The sequence below is a fragment of the Theobroma cacao genome, chromosome 2 (genome assembly GCF_000208745.1).
Source record: "Theobroma cacao cultivar B97-61/B2 chromosome 2, Criollo_cocoa_genome_V2, whole genome shotgun sequence".
Taxonomy (NCBI): domain Eukaryota; kingdom Viridiplantae; phylum Streptophyta; class Magnoliopsida; order Malvales; family Malvaceae; genus Theobroma; species Theobroma cacao.
In genome coordinates, this window is record NC_030851.1 from 37,766,254 (window position 1) to 37,786,206 (window position 19,953).

The window sequence follows — 19,953 nt, forward strand, 5'->3', positions numbered from 1 at the left end:
TGTTTAAAGTTTTTCTTCCCTCTTTCTCGAGAGAGAGGCTTTGCTTTGTGGAAAGCCACGTGACGAGTCCCCCACTAGACATTGCCATCATCTCATATACGGTGGGTGAACCTGTTTTCATTTTTTATTTCGAAAAACAATTCAAATTGAATATTATAAATAAAAAATATATACATTTAATACTAAATCAAATACTCGAATATTAAAATTTCTTGAAATGATCGATGATGAGATGAGACCAAAACCACTTAAATTTAACTCATTTGATAAGAATTCAATTCGATTTAAAATAAAATTCTTGAACACAAGTGTGTATAATTAGTATTATATCTAGTAAAAATTTAAAAAAAAAAACCATTAGACTAGACAACAGTTAAACGTAGACTCCATTTCTGTTCCCTTCTATTCCAAACAACAATGCCATAACTAACCATATATCATCGGACACGAAACCACACATAGTTTTGGACCATAGGAAAGAAACTAGAAGCAGCATTAAAGCAAATTGCACAGCTGATGGAAAAGAGGGCAAAAGGTATAGGAAGAACCAGTTGGCTATAAAATGGATATGGTTATCTATTAGCAAAAATTTCAAAAAAATAAAATAAAGACAATACAGTTTGGCAGGGTCTTTCAGTTCCCATTCGTGGATTATTCCTCCTCATACGTTTAACGCCGATTCTATTTGTCAATGGAAAAATAATTTATGGAAAGAAATATATTTTCTGTATGAATTTTACTCAACATCCTTCTATAACTGATCACTCCTTAGCTAGTGTTTTTTTTTAACCTCTCTGCCTTGTTTTGAAACCCGACCTTTATAAATAGGCCTTCTCCCTTGCTCCTGTTAGTCACATATCAACTACTCGTTCCCTTTTTAGTTTTTTTCTCTCCACTGTCTCGAGTCCTGTCTCCTACAACAATAGTTCTTTTATGCCAAAAAACTATGCTCTTGACGCTTGCATCGACGCTTCTCCTTGGCCTGTTCGTTGTTTCCTGTGTGGCGGAGCTTCAGCGCTTCGAGCACGCGGCGAAACCTGATGGGTCTCTTAGCTTCTTGGTGGTCGGAGATTGGGGAAGAAGAGGACTCTATAACCAATCTGAAGTTGCTCTTCAGGTCAATATTGTTTCTACCTTCTATTCTTTACTAACTATTTATTTCATTTCTTACGTCAGTTAATGCTTGGTATTCAGTTCCAAATGCGAAAAAGCTGCCTGTGTTAAATGACTCTTCTTTCTTGCTGTTTTTCATTTCAAAGTTTTGTCATCACATCTAAACCAGAATCTTTTTTTTTTTTAATTTTTTTCAAACCAAGTGACCTAAGCTCTTTCAGTAACCAGACTAATTGTCAATCCTGCATATGCGTAGCTCTCTAGAGAGAGACAGGTGAATGCAGGATTGAGCATCTACCACACATCAAATCAACAACTCGTCAATAATTGAGAAAATCTATCAAAGCTATCTAATAAAGTTGAATAGCATAAACGTAGATGCCAGAATAGTAAAAAGACTTACCATCAAAACAATCCACCAAGGTGTTAGTATTACTATTAACAAAAATAAAAATCAGGAAAATCATCTAGCAAATGTAACGAAAAGACCTGTAATCTAATATCAGAACATTTTGACTTAATGATCGGTACATTCAAATGTCTTTATTTTAATAATTGAAGTTACATTTCTCCTTTTTCGAATATAAATTGAATCCAACTTCTACCTTCTTTAAACAAAAAAAAAGGGGAAAAGTTATTATGCACTTATAAATCATCTTTTACCTAATTTTTTGGTTGCTTTTGGAATGGCATGATTCCACGTAAGATACCAAATTCCTTTCCTTTTCGAATAATCTTCTATTGTTCCTTACGCAACTAGTGTGGGTAGCCACGCTGTGTGGGTTAGGCACCATCTTTCCTGCATTATTCACTATTCGACAAACTTGCCCCTGTTATAGAAGTCCACGTCACTCAGCTACCAGTCCATGGCTCCAATATTCCATCCAGAAAATTCCAGTTTCACCTTTGGGCCTTCTCAATGGGTTTAAATCTTCACGAACCCAAAATCAAAAGCATAACTAACCTTTGCTATTCTCAAGAAACACATGCGTTTTCAACTAGACAGGTCGTACTACCTTTATTTAATACACTATCTGCCTCTTAAAATAGTCTCTCCTTCTTTTGCACTAAAAACTTCACAAGCCAAAACAAAATTTATTAATGAAAGAAATGTTTCACTGAATCCAAAAGACCCCAACATTATACTAATAGGTTAAGCAATTAGAAAATATTAATAGGGTTTTGGGTACTGCATATAATATTATACTGTGTCATATATAGACTCTATCCAAATATTTTACATTTTATCAAGAGATTCAATGGTTTAAATCGTATAAAATTCCGAATCAAAAATCTTGGATTCGAATCTTTTGAAAAGAGCAATGAGATTTATAAAATCATGAAAAATTACTTTTGATTGTTTAATTCAATGCATATTTAAATTTAATTGTTAATTAATTTAGGTAGTATTTACTCTTTATTTTTTCAGATGGGAATAATTGGAGAGAAGTTGGATGTTGATTTTATAATCTCTACGGGAGATAATTTTTACGACAATGGATTGAAGGGTGTAGATGATCCAGCATTTCATGAATCCTTTACTGACATCTATACGGCTCCTAGCTTGCAAAAGCAATGGTACTCTGGTAATATTCAATCCCCTTGGGTCGTCACAGCAGATTTCCTGTTTCCAAACATTACTAATTATTGTCTATTTTATCGAAGAAAAAAAAGGAAATTAAATTATAATGGTGCAACTAAATGTGGAAGCTTTTTGCTGACATCTTTGTCTATTTTGATTCTTTTGCTGACAGCTTTACTTTTGGTATTTCAGTGTTGGGTAATCACGATTACAGGGGAAACGTTGAGGCCCAGTTGAGTCCCATTCTTACAAAGATGGATAGCAGATGGCTTTGCTTGAGATCATTTATCCTCAATGCTGGACCTGGTCAGCCAACAAATTAAACTATACTTGCTCATTAAAAGCACTTTTTTAGATTAATTTTAACCCCCTTTTTTTTTTTTCTCTCGATCAACAGAAATGGCAGAATTTTTCTTTGTAGACACTACTCCATTCGTGAGGAAATACTTCATCGACCCAGAAGATCATGTCTATGACTGGAAGGGCGTATTACCCCGAAAAAATTACCTTAAGAATCTTTTGATGGTAAAATTTTGCTGCTTAATTGTTGGTCCTAAACACAAAATTTGAATAGCTTTGGATATATCAGTGCCTGCCTGCATTGTTTTTTTTTTGTCTGTCTAGTATGTATAGGTTGGCTACAACCATATGCATTTTTTTAATTTGACCCTAAATAACAGAATTTAAGAAAAATAACTTAGCTCGTAAAGTGGGGTATTAATTTGACAGGAATTGGATTCGGCCTTAAGAGAATCCAAAGCAAAATGGAAGATTGTGGTGGGTCACCATACAATCAAAAGTGCTGGACACCATGGCAACACCCATGAGCTTGCCAAGCATCTTCTTCCAATCGTTCAGGTAATTTGAAGAGGTTATCTAGAAAAATGAAAAACAATGAAGTTCTTGACAAAGCCAAAATTTTAACTTGCAAATTTTTAGGCATACGATGTTGACTTTTATATTAACGGGCATGACCATTGCTTGGAGCACATTAGCAGCACTGAGAGGTAAAAATTACTATTTTATCGGCATTTAATCTCTGAATTTTGAAAATGATGACAGACAGTAAAATTGATACTCATGTCCCCCGTGCACATGCAGCAGCCCAATTCAATTCTTAACAAGTGGTGGTGGCTCCAAGGCGTGGAGGGGTGACGTTAATTGGTGGAATCCACAAGAAATGAAGTTCTATCACGATGGACAAGGTTTTATGTCTGTGCAAATGACTCGGACTGAGGTTGATGCCACATTCTATGATGTTTTCGGCAATGTTATGCACAAATGGACCACTTCAAAGCAGCTTTCTTCTGCAATTTAAGGACGTTTAAAGCATCAAAACACCTTGGTCAATTGGTTTCTGCATCATCAAGATCAGCTACTAGAGACAAGAAATTAAGGGAAAAAAAAAGCAGAGAGAATCTTGAGTCATCTTGGGAGCTTTGTGTATTTAACTATCGTTCTATTCGAAATCGCTTCCGTATTTGAGACAACAACATTAATTATTGGGTTGACTTACAAGTTTACCCAAATTATTTTCTCTCATCGATCCACGCTCTGCCTTTGATCCAACATGTCCTATAAAATGATTATTTAGTGCATATCACTAATTAATATAGCCAATGGTCAGTGTTCATATTCAAAGAATTAGATTTGAATCTCTTTTTTCAAATAAAAAAACAATTAATTGGAAGATCAATTTTATAATTTTTCTCAATAAGTTGCTTGAAATATAATATAAATGTTTATTATTACTAAAATTTAAGGAATTCTGAGCCTAAAAATCATATTCTAATAAACTTAAAAAAAAATTAAACTGCTACATAATAAAAGAGTAACTCTCAAGTTAGTTTTATTAATCTCATCTGATTTGGCTCATAAAAAATACTAAAATTAGCAAAAAAAATTACATAAAATTAACCAAGAAACCGCCGTCAACAACATAATTAATTAAATTAATGCAGTTACGTACAGAAACAACTGTTAACTCCTAACTTAAAGTTTTGAAATTAGAAGAAAGAAGAAATATTGACGTGCGGGACAAGGCATACAATTTTCTTGTAATTTAAAAGCTGAAAGGGGATGGTGCGGGATGAATGGATTTTCCTTCATCATATACAAATAATAGTCTAGTCTATTGGTAAACGAAGACCTAATTCAATAGTCTGCATGGGTCATGCTCTGCACTTAAAAAATTCATGATCAAAAATCTTAATCTAATTTATTATTTGCCTTGATCATTTCCCATTTTCTACTGACCCACTTACCTTTTTTTTTTTTGTATATTTGACAATTAATCCACGGAAATAGATATGTGGAACTTTCGCAATTTCACTATAGGGAGAAATATTTCGCTCAAAATATAAATTAAGTTATAGTACGATAACGGTTTTTCTTTAATATATATATAATATACTAAAATTTTGATTAAATAATATTTTTATCGGTCCCAATTTAGAAACAAAATGATAAATTAATAAGTCGTTAAATTTATAAAATAATACATTTTAAAAAACACTCACATTAATTTCACTTGATATATAAATTAATAATCTCTTTATATATCAAAATTATATATATACTTAATTCAATTATGAGGTTTTTGTAAAATATAACTTCAATGTTATTTGTTTTTTCTTGAAATTGATGTCTTCTTCGACTTCATCTCTAATTTTTCTTAGTGCATTAAGAAGCTGTAATGTACTGTTCTCGTATTGTAAGAGAAAATTGATATTGCCTAATAAATGCTTTGATGATTTCTGGATCGTATTTGATATTTTATTACTTAGCTCACTTGCAAGTTAAACGTTTCTAGCAACCACTGTTACAATTACTTTTGAGTGCAATTTGGATTTTCTATGTTGTATTCACATAATGCTTTACGCATTTCATTCGTCATTGTTGATTTCTTTACACTTTTAAGATAAGAAACCATTATGTTTAGTTTTATCATTTATGATATTATATATATACTTTTTTTGTAAATGTTTTTACTTGACTTAATGTTCATGAGTATATTAATTAAGTATACATCCAGGGGCAGAGGGTAAGCCACGACCCCCCCAAAATTTTTAAAAATATTTATTTTTTATATATATTTTATCAATGGCCCTCTCAAAATTTTTGAAAATTTTTATTTATTATATATTATTAATAGCCGACTCAAAATAATTTTTTTATTTAATAATTAATATAAATAAAATAAATCAAACAACCTCACAAACTTACTTAATTTTATCCTAATTTAAGTTTCTCTACACCTCTTTCTCTTTTTCTTTTTCTCTTCTCTTTTGTGTCTTTTTATTTTTATTTCTCTTTTCTTGTAACTCACCATTAAAACACATCTTATTCTTCAAAAGCGATTTATGAGTTTGTGAGTTTGGATAAGGAAAGACAGAGATCACCCACCATCATTGTATAAAATTAAAAGGAGATAAAGTTTTCTTTTACCTTATTCTTTCTATTTATATTATTTAACTATTATATGAAATCCTGTATTTCGTATTTAATTATTTATATTTTATTCATTATAATTTTATGTTTTATTTTTTAAGTTTAAATATAAATAAATAAGAATATTGAATGTTGACTATATTGTTTTTTTTTTCAGGTTTGATTAAAATATGAGTAAGTTGAAAATAATTATAAATCATTCAATATTGATAATATATGCAAGTTAGCAAAGAGTTTTTATTCTCAGGATTTCACAGAACAAGAAAGGCTTATTTTGAGGTTATAATTGAGGCATTACGAGCTCGATATACCTCTTCATCAAAGTTTTGAAGCTATTAAGACACTTTCTGAATTGTGTCAAAGATTAGCAAAAACAGAAAAATCAAAGAATTACAACTTGATTGATAGATTAATTCGCCTTATTTTGACTTTTTCTGTTTCTACAGCAACTACAGAGAAAGCCTTTTTAGCAATGAAAATGGTGAAAACAAGATTCCGAACAAAATGGATTATGAGTTTCTTATAGATAATTTAATTATTTATATTAAGAAAGATATTGCTAGTTTTTTCAGTACAGAGTCAATAATTGATGCATTTGAATTTAGAAAACATTGTCGAGCACAACTTTCTTAAATAACTATTATAAGTTTTTTTTTTTTAGTTTTTTTATTTACATGTTATATAAAATTATTGTCTATTATGAATCTTTTGATCATTGGTTAAATTCAACATATTAGTTTTAAAAATTTTTTGTTTTTATTTTATTTTTATCTTTGGCCCCCCCAACAAAAATTGGCTAGCTTTGCCCCTGTATGCATCGAATGTAATTTTAGTTTGTTGTAAAATAGATAGATTCATGACTTTTGTTTAGTAAGACTAATTATATTCATGAATTTGTTTTGGTTAAACAAGTACATAGAATAATGATAATTTGTAATTGGTTTGTATAATCACAATACTCAATACATGTATTAAGTTCAATGTTTTGAAAAAAAATAAAAAATACCTTAATAAATTATTTTTTATTAATTAATGTATAAATTAATAAATTATTAATTTATCGATTAAATAATATCTCAATTAATTAATAAATTTTCATAATCTTAAAGGCATTAATTTATATAGGTTGTACTATATATACATATATATGTGATTTTAGATTATTCAATAAAAGATTAATTTTATCATTTTATAATAAGTGTCTCAAGTTTTAACTTTTAATATGTTTATAGATGACGGTAAATTTTTAAATTTGAGAGCTTTACTGCTTATGCTGAATGCAATTAATTAAGATTTCATTTTGTTAATAATTTAATTTTATAATTGTTTTTAACTCTTTGTCTTTTGCATATTCAGTTTTTAAATTTTGTTATTTACTTTCTATTTATTTAATCGAAAAACAAAAAATCAAATGCCAAATACATAAAGTAAATGAAACCTCAACAGAAAGTTATGCTACTGGAGGGATAACAACCAAGCCCACATACCTTGCAGGGGTTTTTTTTTTTAAAAAAAAAAGAAAATAAAGTCAAAATCCATAAAATTACTTCATCACTCAACTTCAACATTGAGTTCTTGGTATAGGATAAGTAAAAAAGTAAAAACAACACAGCCAACAGTGCACTCAGTCCTTACAATGCCTTCAAAGTACTACCTATTGCTCTGGCCAGGGAAAACATACATAGCAGCTCAAGGCTTTCCACCACCGCCACCAAGCTTGGGACACTTTAGAATGTTACCCTTGTCTTGTGTCTTCCTGTTGCTTTGCTGCTACTTCTGCTTTCTTAGTCTTCTTTTCATTCTTGGTTTTCTTGATCCTTTCCTTGCTTTCTCCGAGAGCAGATTCCCTGGGTGAGTTATTTAATTTCTTGACGATCGACGTGCTTATCATCACCTAGCATGATTTCTAGTAATCACAAAGAATGCAGAACAGGGTTATAATTCGTGAATTAATAGTCAGCAAAACACTATATAATTACTTGTAATTGATGTAATCAATTTGTTAAAAAAAATAAAACTATTTATATGAAACTTATTTTCACAGTGGGGTACATAAGCTCCATTTTTCTCATCTCATTCAATTATTTCTTGAATCGTATTTTGTGCTTGAATAATTGCTGCTCCTGCACTTTCCAGTTGACAACTACGTACAACTACTCTTCAAACGAGAGTATAATTCCAAGGCATATTCGGATTTCGGACACACAAGGCATATTCTCCACAATCACCACAAAGAAACTCCATCATGGCTTACATCAGAGTACTATTAATAATTATCCAAGCATTAATTCCTCCCCCAACCCAAGACAAAAGTTGAATGACACACGCACACACATATTAAATTCAAGTGATAAAAGAAGTGAACCTATCTTATCTTACAAAGCTTAAGTTAATGAGGCATGCATGCTACAAAGAACAGTCTAAAATCAGATTCCCTTTCAACAAGAAAATCAAGAGCTATTCGTGTTCTACCCCAATCGTCACCTAAACGTCGATATAGAAAAATAATAATATAAAAATAGAAGGGCTTCACTTGGCCTACCCTTAATTATATATAATTATATAAATCTCAATCATTCATGAATGCAAAATCCACATAAGTTTTATATAAAATATAATTAAATCACTTATTGAGATTGAATAATTACGAAATTTTAATAAAAAAAAAAACTCTATTAAACTTATATGAACACAAACAAAAGGAAGAAATTGAATAAGCATCCTTGCTATATTATTCTAACAGTTAAATAACAATTTCTTTCCTAAAATTGTAAAGGGACAATTTCTTTACTGTTTGCTTCTAATTACATTAAACACGTCAAAAAAATTATATTCTTAAATATTTAAATGTACCATTAATGTCCGATTAAACCTTCCATCTCTTAGAAGCAAGTACTTGTCGTAATTTAAAACCATTCATCAAGTCAAACATAGGTGGTTTAAGTATCATTCGGATTCTTTCCTTCTTGCTCCTACAACACATATATATGTGGTACCATGCAATGACCTTTTTCATTTCGCTACGCTAAAGAAATTCCTCCCTCAATTTTCTTACAGGCAATTATTTTTCAATTTTCTTTGTAATATATTTATATATAATTCAGACTTCAGAGGGATATTCGACATATCAACCTTTGAATTAAGAGACTAAGTTTCTCAAGTAATTGTTATCGTCACCAAAGCAGCCGAAAAAAGCCCTGCCTTGTATTCCTCAACAATTAATGTTTGGTCATCAAATAATACAAATCATTTCTCCATTTTCTTCTACACAATGGCTTTTCTGTCGTCTCGCAGAACCATTCATATCTCCGTTCTCCTGATTAGTGCTTGGCTATGGCTGTCGTCGGAGTCTTCCGTGGCCGAGCTCCAGCGTTTTCAGCATCCGGTGAAACCGAACGGGTCTCTCAGCTTTTTGGTGGTTGGAGACTGGGGAAGAAAAGGACTATACAATCAATCTAAAGTTGCATTTCAGGTCAATTTTTTTTTTCTTTTTTAACTTCAACTTAAAATCTCTTTTCAACACTTGAGCTTAGTCAATCCTTAATGCTAACTATTTTCGTACATATTTTAAAGTGACATGATGATTACATGCATGAAACTTCCTAGTGATTTTGCTAACTAACTAACAATGCGTTTCGACCATGGTTTCTGCTGACAAATGTTATATCACCACTGCAGAAAAATAAAATAAAATTACCACTATACTATAGGAACTAATAATACGGTACTTAATTATTACATTTATGAATAAGTTGATCTATTGTAAATAGATAAATCTTACTTTTAAATTATTTAATATAATTTTGTCATAGAGAGATAAGTAGCAGAGATAGAAGTGTAGAATCAATTAGTACTACTCATCACTGCACCAAATTTGATTTTTGAGGACCATTTTTTCAATAATGCTATTAAATGTCTTTTGCTATTAATTGTTGGCATTTGATTACACTCTATTAATTGCTAATGAAAAATATAATTAATAGCATTTTTTAAGTTTTCACTGTATAAAAATTATATGTTACACCAAATAAGTATATTATACTATAAACTTTTCAGTGAATTCCCATCATCACTTTGTCAAATCAGACTATATTATTATTATTATTATTTACGACAAAAGTCAGTTTTATTTGTTATTTTCTTTACCCTAATATTTTCCCCTTGTGTTTTATGTGTCATAGATGGGACTGGTGGGTCAGAAACTAGACATAGACTTCGTGATTTCGACAGGGGATAACTTTTATGAAGATGGCCTGACGGGAGTAGATGATCCTGCATTCAATCAGTCATTCACCGCAATCTACACAGCCCCAAGTTTGAAAAAGCAATGGTACAATGGTAAACGAATAAATACTTCAATCAAATCTGTACTTTCCTTAACTATTAACTTTATAATTACATATAAATATAGCATCTATTGTTGTTCATTTTGGCACTAAAAAGGTTAACTGAGAAAAGGGTATTTTATGTCAGTTTTGGGCAATCATGACTATAGAGGTGATGTTGAAGCACAATTGAGTCCCATCCTTAGAGAAAAAGACAAGAGGTGGCTTTGCTTGAGATCATTTATTCTCAAAGCTGGTAAGGAAAACTGCAGCATTCTCACATTTTCAGTTCTCAATTCAAGTATACTTACGACTGTTGTCATGTCTTTGGCAGAGTTTGTAGAGTTTTTCTTCGTGGATACGACTCCATTTGTTGACAAGTATTTCACAGATCCAGGGGATGATGTCTATGACTGGAAAGGTGTCTCTCCAAGGGAAGATTATCTTTCAAATCTCCTCAAGGTGAAGTCATAGGATGATCCTTTATATTTGATAGCTAAGGCACATTATAATATCAATAACACAAAGAAAAAAAGTTAAAAAGGGAAAAGTATTCTTGGTTTCAAGCAGGATGTGGATGCAGCATTAAAGAAATCTAATGCAAAATGGAAGATAGTGGTCGGACACCATACAATCAAAAGCGCTGGACACCATGGTGTCACTAAAGAGCTGGTCAAACAACTTGTACCCATCCTTGAAGTAATATAATCTACGCTACCAACAAAGATATCAATTGCATTTTCTATTTCATTATGTTTATAACGGAAATTATACCTTTTTTCTCTCAGGCAAACAGTGTAGATATGTACATTAACGGCCACGATCACTGCTTGGAACACATCAGTGACAAAAACAGGTAATATTGTCTAACATTTTTTGAGATTTTATGAGAACAATTAAGAACATCCAACCAACAGTTATGAATGCAGCCAAATTCAATATTTAACGACTGGTGGTGGCTCGAAGGCATGGAAAGATGATGTGCATAGGTGGGATCCAAAGGAACTCAAGTTTTACTACGATGGGCAAGGATTTATGTCTATGCAAATGACTCAACGCAAAGCTCATATCGCATTCTATGATATTTACGGCAAAGTTTTACATACATGGAACATCTCCAAAGAACTGCATTCAGACGCTTAATTAGACCAATTCAATCTATAAATCAGAGGGTTATTGCAGAAGTTACTGCTTTTCAACTTCAAGATAAGTAAGCCAAGTGCAAGAGATTTGCAAAGATAATACTACCAGACAAAAGTTGATTTCAGAAAGCAAAGTTCAGCTAGAGTTCTACAAAGGTGCTGCAATTGCAGCCAGTTGGGTGAAACTGAAATATTCAAATTCTAAGCTAAGATTGTGCTCAAAATATTTCATATTCAAACCATATTTACTAATGTATATTTACAACTACGTGTAAACAATCCCAAATTCACCTTTTGGTGATTTACTAAAAGTTAAGATGCTAGTGTTTTCCCCCATGTCACTGGATGCAAAAGAAGGAAAATTACATTGCATTCACATTGTCCCAAACAAGAAGGCCCAATATGCAGAATATGAGAAGGGACAATTCTATCAATAATGGAGAACTATAAGGAAAAGATCCTTCCAGGAGTTCAAGAGCTTAAACGATGCAAAAACTCAAGTATCCTCCAAACTTGCCACCAGTCCTTTTAATAGTCACTATCAGCAAGACTTTCTTGCAAGCATCGAACATGTATCGCAAAGGTAAATAGAATCCTTTTGTCATTTAATTCACAATTTAATAACATGCATATTATTCATCCATGTACTACAAAAATTAAGTCATGACTCTGTCACCAGATTAATTATTTTGTCCAAATTGCATAACTTATTTGAAGTTTTCTGGATTGATGGTATCTACTACCATTGAGGGGTATCTCAAGACAAAACCATAAAGCATGATCCATCTGGAACTTAGGTGAGTCAGCTATGGGCTCAAGCTATGGCTAGAAGATTCAGAATTACTCAAGTTGTAACTTTTTTTTTTTTTTGCTCAGCTACTCAAGTTCTAACTTGTCCTTAAAGGAGGTTGAGGAGGCATTAGGGAAGCACCTACTCCTCAGCCAACCTTAAGCAAACAGCCGTATCATCTTAAAACACATACAAGCTTCCTATAGACGCTGTATAAGCTGATAATTATACTTGGATCATAGGTCCTCCCGATTCTATAATGGTCATTGAGACCTGAACGAATTGCTTGAATTCCCTAAAAATTGACGACTGCAATATTACTTATTTTGTAGAAGATGCCTCCTAATTGGACAAAAAGAACTCCAAGTATAGACAACCACAGCATTTTTTTTTTCAGTCACCCTGGGATGATCTTAACTGCATGGGTCTTAAGGTCAACCTACATGGCACACTGTTAAATTAGGGACATAAGTAATATTTGATCAAAAACCAAAACAATTTTGAGCTATAAAATCTAACAACCCAACTAGCTAAAAAATAGTGATATTTATCACAAGAGCACCAGGGATCTCTAACTGTAATTTTGTCAAGAGTCAAGACACATCAAATTGAACAACTGTATATAGCTTGATGAGCTCTCCATTGTGGCAAGCTCATTAAGATTTCTTTATGTAACTTACAGAAATAATCTTCACAAGCAGTGATTGCAGCGGAAAAAGTGGCTGCATCAAAGGACTGTTGCTCCACACTTCGAAAAACAGTCTCCACCAGTTTAGTATCCTTCAGAAAAACAGATTTCACTTGACTAATTTGCTCGCATTGTGATTGTGATAATTGTACCGCCTTGCCAGATTGAACTTCATTTGTGAAAGTTTGAGATTGGCACCCTTTCCAAAAATAAAATTGCACCACCTGTTCATCATAAGAGATTGACTCGGGTTACCATCACCACGATGATTTTTTAATAGAAGGTTCTGCTGAAAGAAATTTGCAAATGATATGTGCAAAGTGATATGAAGAATTTCAGCAAAGCTAAAGTGCCATTGAAACTGGATGAAGAATTGCTGAAAAGACTTTATGCCACGCAACTGCTAAAGAACGTATGGATCAATTATTTTCTTTCTCTTTTCTTTTTTCTTTCTTTTGCTGGGAGACAGCTTGCAGAATATCATCTCATTAGGAAAGTACATTAACCTTTTCAATGCATCACTTATATTATTGAAATTAAATGGCTTATTCATCATTCTTGACACCAGTCCTTCAATGCACTCATTAGAAGTTATAAAGATTATCTAATCAAGTAGCAGCCATCCTACAGATTTTTTGGGTAGTAGTTGCTACCTCAATTTCTATGGAAATAACCCAGAAAGAGAAAATGAGCAGCAGTGAGTAAAAAACAGCTTTAGGAATCACAATGAGTAGACTAAGTTCATCTCATGAACAAGTTCACATATCTTCATATCTGATTACATAACATGTATCAAACCCTAACTTGAAAAACCAATAGTAAGAATACCTGAAGTGCATGCAAAACATTGGCAAATTCATGGTCAAGCAACTGATGTCCTCTTGCTAATTGCATTGGTTCCATGAGCAGTTCAGATAAATCTGAGATAAAGCTCCTGCCTTGAGAATAATATACATCAAATCCAAGAGAATGCAATCTTCCCAAGCGAATATCAAAACCCAATTCTTGATGAGAAGCTTGATTAGGAGCAAACCAATACATATTATCCGATGCTGGCAAAGGTAGGAATGAACACAGCACATTATTTGACTTGTGTAATAGGCTTTCTGCAAGTAGAGGAATAAGTTTAGCATCCTCATCATGGGAACTATCACGGCTGAACCATAACGTAAGCGTTAGCCGTTCTCCTTCAGTTACCTGTCAAATGATCTAATACATCAGCACCATAAAATGCTGTCAGAAATAAAGACGTTGAAACAATGTCCAGGACCACAGGCCACAGCTCAATGCAGTAGTAGAGACAAAAAGGAGTGCAAATAGGAGAACTATATGTGGAAAAACAAATAGGTGTTTTTTTTTGGCATGAAGCTCCTTCTGGCCCCAATCTAAAATCACTCATCTAATACACGCTAACAAAAATTTTTAAAAAGTGAAAGATTCTCCTGTTTTTTACTATTGCATACAGTATGCAAACAAAGAAAAAATAATGGATATCTGAGAGCAGGACAGAAAATAAAGAAAAGCCACCGTAATTTCCATTATATTGTAATTCAATAAAAATAAATAATTGGCTTGTTTCAGTCTTTTGATTTGATTTTCATACCATAGTAAAGCTTCAAAATGAATCTCTTTTGTTAGAAAAGGGCAAGTCTAAGCAGAACCATGGCTTTGACTGAGCTTTAGAAAACAATGCTGAATAATTTTTCATGGATTTTATGTAAATTTATTCAACCTAGGATTTCATTGACAACAACCAAGCCATAATTAAAACTTTCTTATACAAAAACAAAGCAAAATTAAAATATGCGGCAGCAAACAAGATATGGTCTAAAGCACCCTTTTTTTACATTCCATCACATTACTTTCTGAGCACTTCTTTTTCTGAAATTACTTTATAGCCACTTACATCATAGTTTTCAATTTTTCTCATATTTTTAATGCATGAAAGAAAAAGGAAAACTTGTGTAATTATTCACTAAGAACATATCTCCGCTAAGACAAGTTTGAACAATAATTTCCTAGCTCAAATCAAGATTGAAATTTTCCCTTTGAGACTGAGATCAAGCCTAAGCACTGAGCAGCTAGAGATTCAGCTTACCATCTTGAACCCCTAACAGTATCCTTTTGCTTTTATAGAAGAATTGGAAAATCTTTTTTTAGATTTTCACCCACAACAGAGACCCAGAGAGAGAGAGAGAGAGAGATCTTGAAAGTACCTCATCCACAGAATGAGTATTGCGGCTGTCAGCTGTATACATTACAGCATCCTGATATACAATAACTCAGTGAGTATCAATCAAATGTTATATCAAAACTACTGAGTAAACATGCTATCACTAGCCTTGATCACTAATCCAATGCAACATAGCTGCTTCTGCACTGAAGCCAAGATAAGTCATGAATGAAAAAGTTTCCTTATACCTTATTTTTTATTAGGCAAACATAGTCTTAGCAACCAACTGAATTCTATACAGAGAGGCAAAGTTCTAACTCTGAAATTTAGGCGTATTTTGTAATTTAATCAAGTCTTCTTGGAGATCAAAGTCCTGTGTATACATAAGTTTCTAAGGTTACTATAAGTGTTTTCATTACTATTGAACTCCAAGTCCTCACAAGACAAAAAATCCAACAATCTCCATAAACACCTACCTAGTCTTCATATTTTAGTAGATTTTGGAGTGATAAATTATTGAGGCATGAATACTGAGAACACATAAAGTTGAAAGAATATTTCTTGCAACATATTCTCATTGTCTTCTCCCAACTCTCTATTGTTAGACCTGGAAGTTTGTCATTAAACCTTTCAAACCCTAACTTTACAACCTTACAGCTGTTTGTGCCTAGCTGCTTCAAACAATCAGATTTCATCAGGGTCCCTTCATTTCAACTGACAACTCAAAGAGTCCAGAGCCTAGACCTTTTCTACCCCTTATTTAAGTCCTAAAACCCCTGCAAAAGTACTTCCCAAATTAGTCATAAATAATACTAGTTTCATGTCAAGATCATATTGCCTACAATATGATCTCATTTCCAAATACTTCAAAACATATATCCTTTTGATGTGTATAGAATGCTTAACTCCTGCACAGATATTAGATCAGTTGATAGATTTATTACAGCTTTATAAATAAATAAATCAAGCATCAATTGGAACTGTTTCTGAGACCTAAACTCAAGCTTGTATATTATCATGCAAATATTACTAAGAGAAGAAATGTCTTAAGTAAACCTTTAACAGCTGCACTTACTCTGGCCAAAGGGGCAATCGTTTTGGGTTCCCCATCTTGGAAATGAAATAATCCACCTTTGAAATCCTTTTGATGACTATTCAAATAACAGACTGCCTTTGAAAAGCAGAAAAAAGTGTAATTGGAAAAGAAAAACACCCTCAGCAACACTTATCAACAGAAGACTAATTGCGAGGGACATTATTTCACAAAAGCTACGCACGCACCGTAAAATCCCGTTGTTTGAGATAGGGCCTGTTATCATCACTATGCCAACCAATGCTTGCTCCTCTGCTCCAACTGATATATATGGTGCATGTTAATCATTACACTAATCAAGGGGTAAAGTGAATAAACAAGCAAATGCAACACAGATTTAATTACCAAAAGAAATTAGCAATTGTTTGTTGTTGATTTTCTGAATTCAGGCTTTTGGTACTTTTAACAAAATTATCAAGTCATATTCTGCTACAAATTTAACTATCCCCGTGAACAACAAGAAAGAGAAGAACCTGATAAGGCCAGTGAACTCGGTGACAAGTTCATATTCGCACCCAAAGATCTCCTCTACCTTCTCCTTCAATCTATCTGTAATCAAATTTTAAAAAATACTATAAATAATAATGAAATTTGATAAATTTTATTTAAAAAAAAAAAAGGAGAACAGAAGAAGAAAAGGAAAGGACCTCTAATGGGAAGAAAAGGGATGATCAGATGAGGAGAGTTAGTAGCGATGAGATGAGACAGTGTTGTGGAAAATACGTTGGGTCTGTACCCCACCGTGCTACAGCTCTTGTGTATGAACTCCAGTTCCTGTTTCAACTTTCATATTTCAATTTATCTCAAACAATAAACATCAAAGAAGATTTTGCTAAAACGATGAATAAATGATTGGCAATTTGGCGCTATTAACCTTGCATTCTTCTTCTGTCAGGAAATTATGCAAAATCAGTCTAGGATGCTCCATGTCCTTGTCCCCCATTTCTTTTAGTTTGTTTCACCATATTTTTAGTATTAGACTAATAGAAAGAATTAATAATACAACCTACTAAGATGGGCAAAGGCCCAAATCAGATTACTAATGATGAAAAGGACACAATAACAGGGAAGAGATGGGTACAAGCCCACCCAGATTACTGTCTGGGTATTTTTATGTTGGTGTTCTTTTCCTCGGGAAACTCAAACCCAATCCTTTTTTTCTTCGGAATAAGGTTACATTGTTGAGTGTTCATCCTAAGCCAATTGCAATAAATATTTTTACAAGCAAAGCTCTCGATGGGTTTTAGAATCAGCTATGGAAGGTATCAAGAATCTGTTGCTATGGGGTTACAACAAAAGGAGTTTTAGGCACATTTGTCATGGCAGGTCACTGGAAAAAACCGTTAGCATTCACTGCGGTAAACGAAGGTCCAATGTTAATTCAAAGGTGAAGCACTGGCCAATTACCGCTGCCGATTTAATGATCCTGGACTTGACGATCTCTTTCAAAGACTGAGAAACCTGAATGTTTTCTTCAATGATGACACTCATCAATCGGTTCAGGATTCTCCGATGATTTTTGTTGCTGTTGAAAAGGAGTTTGGTGCTTGGCTTGGGACACAGCGATTGCAAACATCAAGCAAGCATCACAATGTTCTAAAATTTATTATTGACACCTCCGCATCTCCAATCGACAAAATGAATGATCAAAATTATCATGAGAACTTGCTCAAGCCAGGACCTGATCAACCAATGGATGTTAACCATCAACATTTTTCGAACCCGGATATGTCGAGGAACACATTCACAATCCAGAGTTTCTTACATCATCAGGAAGTTGATGAGAAGTTTCACGTTGTTGAGGACTAGTACAGCTAAATACTTTGTTGGGGTTGCAAAACTATAAATTCCATAATTTGTGATGTTTTTGGGACCGATGTGTAGCAAGTTCTGAGTATTCTTGGTCATGATCATTAGTGTTAGCGGATCCAAACTTCGTGACCTTTCCCATGATTTAGAGCTATTGAATCATCGCAATATGCATGAAGAATCTGAATTTATTGATATTGCTCTTCAGCTTAACAAAGGAATCTTTGACACTTAAAAAGATAGCTATATTCGGATTTTCCAGATAAACAAGATATTGAGGAGATGGAATACGCGTCAGCTTCGTGGATTTGCAATAAGTTGTTAACAGAGGGTTTCCATGCTGGCCCTATCATCATGGACGTTAAAGCACAAATGATATGTTCTTGGGAGTGCAAAACGAACCATGATAGAAGAGAAGGCAATTATTTAGCGGTTCACTTATTTTTTATCATTTTTTGCTAACATGAAGTACTTAAGATGTCAATGCAAGAACAAGTCGCTGAATATTGATAAATGCTGCCTCAATTTGGTTGAAAGGTTTTGGTCTAGTGGTGGAAAGTGATTCCAAAAATGCAGATACTTGGGTTTCAAAGCCTTCTTCCTCTCACTGGAGGCTTAGAAATCTGGTTCTTAAGGCCAAGTCTGGGATTGATAGAGCCCATGATCTGCTATGTGTGTTTCCATAACTGCTTGAGTGATTGGGCATGCTTTTGACTTGTGTTTACTGCTATGTTGCTGGTGCAGATCACTTTTTGCATAATAAGGCCAATAGCTTTTTGGGTTGTTTTGGTTGAGTATGGATTTGCAAGAGGGAGAAACATCCAAAATGGTCATGTTTCTCACTCTTGCTCTCCCTTCGCCCTTTCTGGCTGTTAAGGGTGGCTGTAACTTCTTTGAGTCTTGCTAATATCATATTTTGTAGTTGTATAGTATTTTGTTTTCAGCTGGCTTTTTTGTATGCCAAGCTTCAGGAAGGGCACCTGGACCAAGTCTCTCATAGTCCCTTCCTTTTTGTGTACATAGGGGATTTCACCCTGATTTAATGGAAATACTTTTAATCTTCAAAAAAAAGAAATCTGGTTCTTAAGATCAAGGCAATGCTCCGAAAGGTCCCTAGGTGGCAGATCCTTCATATCCAGAGGTCAGGTAATGTGATGGCGGATAATCTTGCCAAGTTGGGGGTTGAAAGAGTTAACGACCTGCTGCAAGTCCTGCACTAATTATCAGAGGAGGGCGACTGTTGATGTTGGTCGATCTATGTGGTTGAGTTTTGTTGGTTTTTAATTTTGACTCTGGATTGCAGGAGGGATAGGTGCTGATTTTTACTGGATGGACTCGCACCAGGTCTCCTGTTTTGGTGCTCAGATTTAGCTAGTGTTGGGAACAGTGAATTCGTTCTTATGTCTTACTTTGTTCTGTCTGGTTTTTAGTCTGTTGTCCACCTGTTAGCGCAGGTTTTTTGAGTCCACTTGTAAATAGGGAAAGAGTTGGTTACTCTGTGTCTGCTGAAGGAGGGGGTACTGGTGTTTTTGTTTCCAGTTTGTGTTGGGAGGGTCAAGACTGGCTGCCAATCAGTCTTCTACCCTCTGTTTTGTTTTTGGTCTACCTTTCTGGAATGAATGATTCTTAATTTTCAAAAAAAGATTTGGTTGAATATAGAAGGAAAGGTTGTAGATGCTGCTGAAAACTACATTTTGGTGCAGCCGTTGCTTTCAAATGTAAGAGGTAGCATGAAGGCCAAATATGAACTCCTTACTCCCCAGGGGTCCTCGTCAGTGGGTTTCTCTA

General features: G+C 33.5%; 3 protein-coding genes across 5 annotated transcripts; 2 read left to right on the forward strand and 1 right to left on the reverse strand.

Moving 5' to 3' along the window:
* Positions 641 to 4,293, forward strand: LOC18609998 (purple acid phosphatase 4). 3 transcript variants are annotated; one of them, XM_018116459.1, is made up of 7 exons: positions 696 to 1,117; positions 2,543 to 2,699; positions 2,888 to 3,001; positions 3,093 to 3,220; positions 3,425 to 3,553; positions 3,635 to 3,702; positions 3,797 to 4,293. In XM_018116459.1, the coding sequence occupies exons 1-7, from the start codon at positions 947 to 949 to the stop codon at positions 4,011 to 4,013; spliced, it is 984 nt and encodes a 327-aa protein (XP_017971948.1). In that variant the 5' UTR covers positions 696 to 946; the 3' UTR covers positions 4,014 to 4,293. The 3 variants fall into 3 exon arrangements, with proteins under 3 accessions (XP_017971950.1, XP_017971948.1, XP_007045460.2); XM_007045398.2 differs by having other exon boundaries at positions 715 to 1,117; positions 3,800 to 4,293; XM_018116461.1 differs by lacking the exon at positions 3,635 to 3,702 and having other exon boundaries at positions 641 to 1,117; positions 3,758 to 4,293.
* LOC18609999 (purple acid phosphatase 8) lies at positions 9,165 to 11,988 on the forward strand. Its single transcript, XM_007045400.2, has 7 exons — positions 9,165 to 9,617; positions 10,327 to 10,483; positions 10,619 to 10,726; positions 10,805 to 10,932; positions 11,041 to 11,169; positions 11,259 to 11,326; positions 11,400 to 11,988. Exons 1-7 carry the CDS (start codon positions 9,417 to 9,419, stop codon positions 11,611 to 11,613), a joined length of 1,005 nt encoding a protein of 334 aa, XP_007045462.2. The 5' UTR covers positions 9,165 to 9,416; the 3' UTR covers positions 11,614 to 11,988.
* On the reverse strand, positions 12,916 to 17,335 carry LOC18610000. The gene is made up of 8 exons (XM_018116148.1): positions 17,231 to 17,335; positions 17,004 to 17,130; positions 16,830 to 16,905; positions 16,545 to 16,617; positions 16,339 to 16,434; positions 15,307 to 15,357; positions 13,919 to 14,287; positions 12,916 to 13,314 (listed from the first exon to the last, which is right to left on the reverse strand). Exons 1-8 carry the CDS (start codon positions 17,297 to 17,299, stop codon positions 13,006 to 13,008), a joined length of 1,170 nt encoding a protein of 389 aa, XP_017971637.1. The 5' UTR covers positions 17,300 to 17,335; the 3' UTR covers positions 12,916 to 13,005.

Excerpts from the sequence above, each read along its gene's own strand:
- LOC18609998 (XM_018116459.1), top strand. The coding sequence starts at position 947 with ATGCTCTTGACGCTTGCATCGACGCTTCTCCTTGGCCTGTTCGTTGTT. Across the intron at positions 3,221-3,424 it reads ACCTTAAGAATCTTTTGATG|GAATTGGATTCGGCCTTAAG; the intron begins GTAAAATTTTGC and ends TTAATTTGACAG. Across the intron at positions 3,554-3,634 it reads ATCTTCTTCCAATCGTTCAG|GCATACGATGTTGACTTTTA; the intron begins GTAATTTGAAGA and ends GCAAATTTTTAG.
- LOC18609999 (XM_007045400.2), top strand. The coding sequence starts at position 9,417 with ATGGCTTTTCTGTCGTCTCGCAGAACCATTCATATCTCCGTTCTCCTG. Across the intron at positions 9,618-10,326 it reads AATCTAAAGTTGCATTTCAG|ATGGGACTGGTGGGTCAGAA; the intron begins GTCAATTTTTTT and ends TATGTGTCATAG. Across the intron at positions 10,933-11,040 it reads ATCTTTCAAATCTCCTCAAG|GATGTGGATGCAGCATTAAA; the intron begins GTGAAGTCATAG and ends GGTTTCAAGCAG.
- LOC18610000 (XM_018116148.1), bottom strand. The coding sequence starts at position 17,299 with ATGGGGGACAAGGACATGGAGCATCCTAGACTGATTTTGCATAATTTC. Across the intron at positions 17,131-17,230 it reads TGACAGAAGAAGAATGCAAG|GAACTGGAGTTCATACACAA; the intron begins GTTAATAGCGCC and ends AAGTTGAAACAG. Across the intron at positions 16,435-16,544 it reads TCAAACAACGGGATTTTACG|GCAGTCTGTTATTTGAATAG; the intron begins GTGCGTGCGTAG and ends TGCTTTTCAAAG.